Source organism: Pongo pygmaeus, chromosome Y (genome assembly GCF_028885625.2).
Source record: "Pongo pygmaeus isolate AG05252 chromosome Y, NHGRI_mPonPyg2-v2.0_pri, whole genome shotgun sequence".
NCBI lineage: Eukaryota > Metazoa > Chordata > Mammalia > Primates > Hominidae > Pongo > Pongo pygmaeus.
The window spans coordinates 14,421,471-14,432,524 of NC_072397.2; the positions used below are offsets into that span (position 1 = coordinate 14,421,471).

Sequence of the window (11,054 nt, forward strand, 5' to 3'; positions counted from 1 at the left end):
TGCAAGACACCTTCCTCAACTTTTTCCTATGCATTAAATTTGGGGCAAGACCTTTTCACATGACCTGATTATAGGCAAGTCCCCAGACATTTCCTAATCTGAGTTGCCCTGAGTGCAGGCACCAATCTGTGGCCCCATTCCCACTATAGGGATACTGTACTGGACCACAGTGTCTTTGACCTGCACACAGTGAGATAAAGGGCAGCTTCACGGGGCCAAAGGGTTCCGAATGTTTTCAGAATAATTTGCTGAGAAAACCTGTTTCTCCTGTGTTTGTGGGTCATGGGGACAGTAGTTAGAGGAGGACAAGACTCCCCCTCCAGAGCTTCAGCACTGTGCCCAGGAGCAGGGGCAAAACTGGGCTATAGATTTTCAAAGCTCAACTGCTGATACCGAGCAGGAGGTGTGGAATGCGTATTGAAGGCAGTACAACAGATTCATGAACTTTGACTGTCAAACCTTCCTCCCTGAAACAACATAGCTCTTCTCACAGAAGCTGTGCCGACCAGAGTACATATGGGACAGGAATGTTAGCACTCTACTAGTGTGTGGCCAACATGGATGCTCATGTTGGAACTGTTTTTTCTGGGAACCGGGAAGAAAGTTCTGCCGCCGACACTGAAATCCTCCTCACCCATCAGTGACACAGGCAACCCCTCGTCTTGTGCATAGACACAGGTGTTCATGGGAAGCCGCCACCCACCCGTGAATGAAAACTGTATGTGTTGTCCTCCTGTGTGAGGCTTGCAACACATACTGTGCAACTATCTGCTCTTTACATTATTAAACTTAGGCAAAGTATGCTGAAAAGGCCACAGAAAATCAGAGGGCCCTGGGCTCCAGAAACAATCTGCAGTGCCAATCACTGGGGAGAATAGAGCCTCACTAGAGTTTGCAAGAGCACAAAATGCACTCGTAATGTTGGTAGCTACATACACTACTGGTTCCTCACCTAACATACAATCGTGGAGAAAAGCTTAACCCAACTAAAGATGTAAACATCAACAAGAGCGTCCATATCCTGTGTCATCAAGTGACAAGACAGTCCATGCGTGGATTCCCCAGCAATCTTATATTCCACAAATCCAACCCCTTTCCCCGCACTTCTGCCAGTCTGTGTTTTCCCTTAGTCATCTACGCCAAAAAGCATATCCTGAATGCTTTCCCACATGCCTCTGTCACCTTTCCCACAGTCCCTCCGTACACCTTACCTGCCCATTTCTTCTCATGTTGATGTGTGAGAAGTTCTGAGGGGCTGATTGTCCCAGAAAAGGATTATGCATTCACCTTTAAAAGAACGTGAATTCAACAAGAAAGGGAACTTCAAGATTTCCATCATCCTGTGCTTATCTATTGTGTATGATGATACCCAAAATGAAGGATTTTAGAGGTCCCAGCAAACTGGGCTGTGGAAACCTTAACCCCTTTCCTTGAACTACTTCTGCTTCCATAGGACAAAGTAAGTTTCCAACTAAGCTGTCTTTTGCTTTGACCTCCCCAACTCTGTCCTGTAGGAAGAATCCCAACACATTCCACACCCATTCACTCCACAATTTTAGAGGCCCAGCTCCAACACAGACGGGTCAGTTCCATGAAGAAAATAAAGCATATTGATTGATCAATTCAATATGACACCCAAATCCAGGGGATAAACATACACACACACACAGAAACAAACACACACACACACAGTCAAACATTCTTGAGAATATTTATTTGGCATTCCATACAATCCAAGTTTACCCCCTTTTCCTGTCTGATTTTTTTGTGACTGGGTCGGTTTTTCCTTTACTTCCTGGGCATAAGACCATGCTGAGTACTGACATCCTGCATACGGTAGTAACTTTTTAGGAGTTCTGCTGTTTTAAGTAAGGTCCGATGCTCCCTCACAGTCAACTCAACATCTGGGAGTCCCCTAGAGAAACACAAACGCATGTCAAAACGCATTTCTCTCAGCCATACTTTGAAATGTTTTAATTGCAGGGCCCGCTGAGAAAAGGATATCCCTTCCCCATTTGTGATCTCTTAAACTTCCTCCTACCATGGGTTACAAACTGTTCTCCGCAATACCTGCCCCATTCCCAGTACTCTCTGTGAGGGGAGTCAGCTAACAAGATGCATTGTACACTAAAAGCACACAGAAATCTGATGCGGCAATAGCTCAAGGAAATCCATCAATCTAAACAATCCTTTGCGGTCTAGGACAGGGATGACCAGGAGGCACATTCAGGGAGCCCAATCTCATGGAGTAGGTAGGATGACTGCCGCTGGGGTTGACGGCCATGGAATCAAGGGCTACAGATTGAAGTGAATGATTTTCAGCTTCACTTCTCAGTGATTCTGGAAATGGACTATGCTCCCCTGGGCTTAAGACTCACAGCTATAACCTGCCTTGCAGTGCAGTCTCTAATCTGCCTTTTTCAGCCCAATGCCATGAATGTCCTGGATTCTGTCACTCTCTCTCGTCCTCTCAAGGAATTTCTACATATAGGAAAGCAGCCTCAATTTCTACATTTCTGAAACGAGCGTCCAGGCTCCCTGAATAGGCAGGTGTGTCAACCCCCTCATAGTGGGCATCAAACAGCTCCAGTTCCAACTGAACGGCTCACCTGAAATCTCTGTTCCCTCTTCAGGTGGCTTCATCCTCTTGTAGTACGGCAGGGGATTGCGCCACAGGTCCTTACATAGGATCTGTCAGGGGAATCAATCGGCAAACGCCTCATCAGGGCTCAGACTGGTGACCCAAACAGGTGGGAACACACCAGGGTCATTGCTGATGTTTCCCAGTGAGGACCCACCTCAGCAATCCTATTAGATCCTGCGAAGTTGTGGTCAGAAAACCAGTTGAAGAAGTTAAGGCTGCTGTTGTGGTGTCTGCGGCGATAGGCCTCAACTTCATAATCTGGATACCACTGAATTGGAGTGGAATGAGAAGCCCTGTATTCTACAGAGACAGAAAGTTTTGTGGGAAGGGGACTGGATCACGTTGGCAATGATCCACCCACCATCTTCCTTCCACTACCCATCCTGGGAGCCACCTGTCACCTGTGATGTTCACCAGATATTCCTTGGTAATCACTTTATTCTGGAAGTAGGGGTTACTCCGAAAGAACAACATGATCCTGCAGAGATGAACGGGATGCTTCACTTCTTCCACCTGTCAGGACAAGGTGGAGAAAGTTTAAATACCTTTTTGGGTGAGGTGCCAACTGTTGCTCACAGGAACCAATTATTTCCCTTACCCTCCCCCACTAAACCCTCTAGCCTCAGTCTTGCTGTCCTCACCTCCAAGTTGATCATGTAGCTCAGCATGTCTTCATCTTGGTCAGTGATCAGGGCTGACATCTGGGGGTGGTTTGCAATCTGATTTAGGTCAAAGAGGCTTTACATGCGGTGGAAGGAGAAGCTAGGAGCAACAGGGAAGAAGGCCTAAGAGCACCCAGAGGCTGGGGTAGGGGATTTCTCAGATCTGCTTCCACGTATGACCTCCTTTCGCCTCCCCCTACCCCTAAAATAAGGCCCCTTGGCTTCACAGAGGGTGTATAATTCTGAGGCTGACTGCACTGACATGCGGAGGTGCGATTTGCAGAGACTTGCTGGTGTCTGAGGAGTGGCAGAACCTGCTTATAGCCGAAGACGCCCAGTCCCAGATCGGACTAGAAAGGGGGAGCAATCACACTGCCTTAAAAATAGCTTGATGCACACAAAAACCTATTCTGGTCTGAACTCGCTTCTGTTCTTCAAAAACATGCCCCAAACGTCTGCTGCTCGGCATCACCAAGGGTTTCTCTGCCGCACGCAGGAAAATAGTACCCACGCCTGCTGCAGTTTTCCCTAGCCACATTTGTCCGGGGCAACTCACCTTTGTTCCCCAAAGGTGGCGTCACATCGATGCCAAGCTGCCCATAAGTTACTTACACTTCCCCGAGAGCACCTCTCCACCAGAAAGGCAGAAGAAACACTGAGAAGGATACAACATTGGCCCAGAAGCCAGGGACGCTCTGGATGACCGCGCCTCTGCAGTCTAGGTGGGCCTTGCGCCTCCGCTCCATCTTTTCCCTCTGCCGAGAAAAGGCCTTCCTGGCTTGGGCATTAACCGGCCCCAGCTCCACCTGAACGGCCAGCAGCTCCTCCAGTGCAGACTCTGGGGTCATGGGCCCAGGGCCAGGCTGTGCCCGCTGGGCCTCCTCCTGCGGCTCCACGAGGCCCTCCTCCTGGGCCACCACCTCCACCTCCGCCATTATGTCATCCAACACCAGCACCGCCTCCTCCCCCAAAGCCACCTGCTCACTCTCCACCCCGGCCGCCCCCTCCTGTACAGCCTCCATCCTGAAGACGGTGCCCTCCTCTGCACTCCCACTGAGCAAGGCCTATGCTGCCCGAACCGAGCCACACGAACCCGGCCGCAGCCTTTATTGCACCCAGTGGGTCAGCGGGCCCTCAGTGCGCATGCGCGGGGCTCCCGGGCGCCCCCTAATGGACTGCGCGGGAAGAGCGCGGGGAGCCGCGCTGCGACCGCCTTCCTCCCATGCTGGCCAATGAATGGGAGGGCGGTGGGCGTCTCCCTGGGCGGCACAGCCACTGGTGGGCCTGCATCTCCAACTCCCCCTAACGCCAACTCCTCTCCCCAAACCTCCTCCGAGAAGCCCTTGGAGCTTGTGCCCGGTAGCTCGGCATCCTGGGACAGACGGGCTGCGTGGCATTTGGAATTGTGGGCACGGCAGCCCTGTGTCCTGACATCCTGAGTGTGGCAAGCCATGAAAATCTCTATGTGTCATGAACACATGAAACATCTCTCTTCGTTAGGCAGGCCAGCTGGATGGTACGGAAGCAATACTGCAGATCCAGAGAACTCTCTCTGGTTGCTGGGGCCAGGTTGACAGGGGCGGCCTAGGGGAAGTGAGTCGGGCCGGGCACGTGGGAGGAAAGTCGCCTCCTTGTGCTAAGGTGAAATTGATCTGTTGTAGAGGCCAGAACCCCGGCACACACTATCGCAGGTCGAGGCAAATACAGGCTCTGCGTACCATGCTTCCTCCCTGAGGATGCTGCAGTCCAAGGAGCATTCCAAAGGGCCTCTTGTCCTATGCCCTGGGCACACCAGAGGCCGGCCGCCAGGGTTGGCCATTGATGACTTGCGCGCACGGTGTTTTGCAATGCCTTGCCGACCCAGAGGCTCCCGCACCCGCTGCAGTGGCTGCGGTGCCTGCTGGTGGTGCTCTGCAGGCCCAGGGCCTGGGCCTCTGGCTCCTGAGCTCCTGTGCACAGTTGAGCCTGCGGGGGAGCCGAGCCCTGTGGCCATTGCAGGATCTGCGGGTCCAGCGGAGCTCCTCAGGAAACCTGGGTCCACGTGGGTGTGGGACTAGGTTCTCAGCAGGGCGATGCCCGTGGGTTTTTAGGGAGGGTGTCTGTGGGGGATCGGTCCCCAAGAGCCTAGGGGTGCGGAGGTTGGGCTGGGCTGCGCAGGCCGGGATCTGTGGGAGCACACAGGACGGCACCGTGTTCAGGCTGGAGGCTCTGCTGTTGAGGACGGCCGGAGTACAGAGCAAGGAGGCGGCCTTGGAAGAGGAGGCGGTGCTGATGGTGGAAGACATAATGGCTGAGGTGGAGGTGGTGGTTGAGGAGGAGACCGACGTGATGTGGCAGAAGGAGGGCCAGCGGGCACAGCCTGGCCCTGGACCAAGAACACCTGTGCCGTCAATGGACTCGCTGGAGGTCCTTCACTTGGAGCTGGGCTCCGTGAGTGCCCCAGGCCACAGGGCATCTCCGCCTTTTGGGCCAGAGCCATATCCTTGCAGCTTGCTTGTAGCAGCCCTGGGAACACGTGGTAGGCAAGGGGAGCCAAGCACAGCACTCACAAGGGAGAATCGCGGCGCCAAGGTCCCTTCCCGCGCAGCAGAAAGTCGAAGGGCACGTTTCCCTGGGAACGTCCCTGGAGGACGGGCAGTCTCTTTGCCATTGCCAGCCATTCAACCACCCCATGCTCTCGGTGCCCGTTTCCAACAGGCTCAGCCCAGAAACACAAGGTGCTTAAGACGGGTTCGCGGTGCATGGGGCTGCCGACCACCTCAAGGCAGGCACCAGCTCCCCAGATAGGCTTTCTTCCCCCTGCCGGCGCCGAACCCAAAGGGGTGTAGGCCTTGAGTCTATATAACCTCCTTTGCACCCACGCAATTCCCATGGGGAGCGCCAGGCACAACTCTGCCGCCGTTTCTTACTACAGGACTTCCCTCAAGTGGGCAGGCCCACCCCTCAGGGAGACTAGGATGAGAAGACAGCACACACCCGGACATCAGCAGAGCAGGTCCGGCACTCAGCACACAAAGGCCTCCTGCAGCTCATGAACCCGGAGAAGCAGCCGCCTCACACCACCCCGTGCCACCCCGCCCCTCCGCTCCTCAGCTGCAACCACCTGCCCACTTCTTCTTCCTCTCCGCTCTTGTCAGCCCAGGCCGTCTTGGCCGGGGTCCACCCACTCCACAAACCACCATAGCTGTGCCGTTGCCTCCTCGCCAGACAGAGACACAGGACCAACAACGGACGGTGACAGGCCAAATGTCTGGGAGATAGCCCTGCTTCACAGTCTCTGTGCTCTTGCAAAACTGCAGGGCGTCACGAGACTTGCCCACCCAATCATCTGGAGGCTTCCTGACCAGAGGTAGGTTGTTTGGCACACGAGATGTCGGCCTGGGCCGGAAACCATGATGAAGTCCTGCTTTGCTACATGATGGATTTGTAGGTCAGGCTGGGGAGCCTGGGTCGGTGGGAGGGGTCCAGTTTCTGAGTCAGTCTGTGGTCCCCCTGGGGACCAGGGTTGTCTCAGTGGGAGAACTGGAAAGTGGAAATTCGTGGTTCACTACAGCGCAGCTAGATAAGATGGTCGTATTGAATCCATTCTCTTTCTCCTTGATCAGGCAGGTGGAGGACCTCAGCGATCCCGGTTACCGGCGGCGGGATGAAGATTTCATGTCGTCACAATCTCTATTTCGACAGTGAAGTCATCATTAAGGAGTACTGTGTTGGCATCCTCGGTAAGGAATGCCTCCCAGCATGGTAGGGCAGCTGGTGTGTGGGAGGTGAGGTCTGGCATGAACCTTCCTGACTCCTCTCCCTGCAGGGTACAGAGTGTCTCATTCCACTGCAGTCCAGTGGTTCTGGGATCATGAAGGTCAAGCCTCCAGCTGCAGGCAGTACACCTCCTACCTGACCTTATCATATTGGAAGACACAACGGCTGAGCTTATCATATGAAAGACATCATGGCTGAGGTGGAGGTGGAGGTTGTTTGGCTGAATAAGACTGCCCGGGTTTTGGCAGGATTGCTGAGGTGGGGTTCGCCGTGGGGCATCCTGGGAAAGGACTTCGCTGGTCATTCCTTGGTCTCCGGGGAACTGGCTTTAAGCTGTGACCTGAACTCCCCTGGACCTGCTTCTGCAGTCTCCTAGATCATCAGCCAGGGCCTATGGCTCAATGCTTTGCAGTTCTATCCCATGGAGGGAAGGACAGCATTAGAGACAGAACAGAGAGGAGGCCAGGCGAGCAACCAAGGATTGGCAACTCAGAGGCCTTTGAGTCCTGGATCTGTGCCCCTCATGGAGAACCCAAGGATCATGGAGGAGACTGCAGTGAGCAATCCCAGGCAATCCATGGTTTGGGGGAGAAAGGCCCATCAGGAAATTATAACACCCACATGTCAGGATTGGGGAACGTTAAGCCACTAGGATGCATATGTGGCTAAAGTCAGTGGGTGAGAAGCAGGGCTTAAGGGATAGCTGTCTCATCATCACTTGCCAGCTCCATGCCCTGCCCTAAGATCTGCTACCACCTGGGGCTCATTTTGAGCTCAACCAGGGCCCTCTCCCTCTCCACGCAGATGTCCACCTGAGGCCCACCTAGGTCTATGCCGTTTTAGAATGTTTCTCCCGGGACTGTCTTGTTCTGTTTCCATGACCCTGGGCTGCCCTGACATGTGTTATCGTCTCTGACATCCTCCCTCCCAGTGCCCTGCCTTCCCATACAAGATAGTCCACCTCACAGGGAATCTGGAGGACCACACTGGGATCCAGTGTGCGGAAATGTTCTATTTTCTTCATGGACAGGTATTTTGGAGCTTCCTCAGGAGCTGGGAATGTGAAGAGATCGCAAAATGGTTGGGGACCTTCAGTGTGTGTCCAGGGAGGGAACCTGGCTGGCAAATAAGGGCCACCTGAGTAATGGCATGGAAATCCAGTGTCAGTTATCTCCTTAAAGACCTGCTTTGTTACATCACCTACTATTAATATAAAAGTTAATTTCTTACAATAATGAAAAAACAAATTTCAGTATGAAGAAATATAATTTATTGATAATTGTATGGAAGAACTCCTGACTGATCCATTTTCCATTGTAGTTCTTATGCGAGACTTGAGGTGTTTAGCAAGTTTTAACATACAGACAAAAGACTGGGAGAATATGTTCACTAATCCTTGGCAGAATTAAAAAAAATAATAAGATATCAGTATAGACAGATTTTCAACGAAGCTAGATTTGTTATTTGATTTTCATCTTAATGTTACATTATTTCTATTTGTAGTTCTAAAATACTCTTTCTTCTTTGAAATGACAGATGTATATGGTGGGATGTGTCAAGTGCCCTTGGTCCGATTAAATGAAACAATCATTGTTCTTTTGGAAACTGGAGTAGGGCTCACGTGTCAAGCTAGACTACAAAGTAGGCAGCATGCGGTTTGAGGAACAAGATCTTCTAGTGCCCGAGCTCTTTCTTCCTCTATGTACTCTATATCCTTATTTTGCTTTGCAGTTTACAATGTCATGTTGTTCCCTACTCCCTTCTTTCCCAAATAGAAACCAACTTTGAAAAACAATCAGCTTTCAGACATTTATCCAACTCACAGGCAAAGTGAGAGTGAACTGTAGGTGCTAGAAACCGCAATCCACTGCTGTCAATTTTATTTTCTCATGTACGTTAATCTCTCCCTCTCTACCACCTCAGTATACATATACAGCTGTGATCTAAATTCTTAGATTGCTTTTATAAATTAGAATTTTTCCCGTTGTTTACTCCCCTGACACCTACCCCTTCATTACTTTTCTCCACTAAGCACGCTGTACCCACTTCCCTCATTTCTTCCCACTGGCTTTTCAGTTCAGTTCAATTGGGTTTTGGTCTCATTCCACTGGAACTACTTTTATCAAGGACAGCATTCCCATCTGTACTATTAAAACCACTGGTTACTTTACCATTTTCCTCTTACTCAAATTCTCAGCTTTATTCTGCACATTAGCAACTCTCTGTTCTTCAAACACAGAGCTAGGCCAAAATTCTCCTATTTTAGAGGGTTGGCAGCTGTTTTTTTCCCTCTTTATCAATGGCTGCTCTTTCAGATATATCACATAAGACTTCCCTGGAGAAAGCTTCACTTAGTGCCCAATGTACAGTAGTTCTGTCTGTTATACCAACCGTCACTACTATCTGTTACTCTCTTTCCGCGTCCCAAAATTTCCTTCACAACATTTACGACTGCTTGTGTCTTTTATTTATTATCTGTCTCTCCCTCTATGTAAAGCTTCATGAAGTTGGGGACCATTAACCCCATATTCATTGCTGTACCTCCAGAACCCAGCACAGTGCTTTTTGCATAGTAATAAACATGCATGCAATATTTATTATTCAATGAGTAATACACCTTAATAATCTTGAATAATGATAAAGATTAATAATAATCTAGAATCTTAATAAAGTTGCATTGAATAATTTGATGGATAGATGAATGGCAAGAATCCCACAATATTTTTTACTAGCCTCAATTTGAAAACTCATGCCAAGACTTGTGGACTTTATCTTTACAATGATTCTTGCACCTGTCTCTTTCTTCCAGTCCTTGCTTCAACTTTCTTTACCCAGGCCACCATCATATGTTAGTTTAAGCATTTAATAAAACTCAGAACTCACCTTCTGTCTTCTCTTGCTGATCTTCAACCCATCCTATATATTGCAGTTAGTCTTATAACCTTTGTGAAACTCTGATATTATTTTCCTATGAAAAAACAACAACAGCAACAAAAACTTGCCTTTGTGTAGACAGTTTGTTCTAAACTTTCTATCCTGGCATTTATGGGCCTTGAAGACCTGGCTGTAACTGATACAAGCTCTAAATGATCATAATGTCCCACGTATTTGTCTAGCTCTTTTTTGTGTGTACTTCTCTTTTGAAAGATTTATGACTCAAAGTTGTGTTATTACAACATTTAATAGAATGAGAACATGATGAGGGCAGAAACATGGTATGTTTTCCAATCTCAATATTTACAGCACTCTATGCATATTTACTGAAAAATCATTGTGTGCCCCAATTCTTGACGCTCTATGTTCAGTATCAAATAGAATATAGAATATAAAAATGACCAATTGCAAACCCTATATAGTGTTCGCGTGTAACTAAAAATACCGAATTCTGTACATTTTGTTTAAGGCAATGGATATGACTTATTATCTGTGCTACTCTTAAATATTGTTGTGCAACTGGTGCCTGCAGTTTCCTGAGCCAAAAGACGAAAAGTTTCGTCCTTAGAAATTTTTCGACTAAAAACTCCTCCAAATAATAAGAAAACACTTAGCAAAAAAAAAAAAAAAAAAAAGGTATTGCTGCATGTGGTCTTTTCCCCAGAAAGATATGCAAGATATGAAGGGAACAATAGGATCAGGAAGTGTACTCAGAAGATGAAACTGTATAATGTGAAAAAACCCACTCTGAACAGTTCTGGCACAGGCTATCTGCCTGCAGGCCCTGGTATTGACCCTTAAGCATGCTGTTCAGAATTCCATTATAGAGGAATTAAGGTGGCCAAGAATATATGTTTGTGTGCGTGTTTGTATGTGTGTGTGTGTCTGTGTGTGTGTATGAGGGAGTTTCACTCTTTCTTATATATGTATATATGAGTGTGTGTATACATATACAGGCATATGTGTATACACACACACACACACACACACACACACACGCACACACCCCTACGTACAAGAGACAGAACCTCACTTTCTTGCCCAGACTGGACTGG

At 49.2% G+C, this 11,054-nt stretch overlaps 1 protein-coding gene across 1 annotated transcript; it reads right to left on the reverse strand.

Annotated features, from left to right (window-relative positions):
• Positions 1-1,693: 1,693 nt before the first annotated feature.
• LOC129025824 (testis-specific Y-encoded protein 3-like) lies at positions 1,694-4,455 on the reverse strand. Its single transcript, XM_054473390.1, has 6 exons — positions 3,975-4,455; positions 3,286-3,363; positions 3,046-3,157; positions 2,799-2,944; positions 2,610-2,691; positions 1,694-1,915 (listed from the first exon to the last, which is right to left on the reverse strand). The coding sequence occupies exons 1-6, from the start codon at positions 4,326-4,328 to the stop codon at positions 1,893-1,895; spliced, it is 795 nt and encodes a 264-aa protein (XP_054329365.1). The 5' UTR covers positions 4,329-4,455; the 3' UTR covers positions 1,694-1,892.
• Between the last annotated feature and the right edge of the window lie 6,599 nt (positions 4,456-11,054).

Excerpts from the sequence above, each read along its gene's own strand:
- LOC129025824 (XM_054473390.1), bottom strand. The coding sequence starts at position 4,328 with ATGGAGGCTGTACAGGAGGGGGCGGCCGGGGTGGAGAGTGAGCAGGTG. Across the intron at positions 2,945-3,045 it reads ATATCTGGTGAACATCACAG|AATACAGGGCTTCTCATTCC; the intron begins GTGACAGGTGGC and ends CTGTCTCTGTAG. Across the intron at positions 2,692-2,798 it reads GATCTAATAGGATTGCTGAG|ATCCTATGTAAGGACCTGTG; the intron begins GTGGGTCCTCAC and ends TTCCCCTGACAG.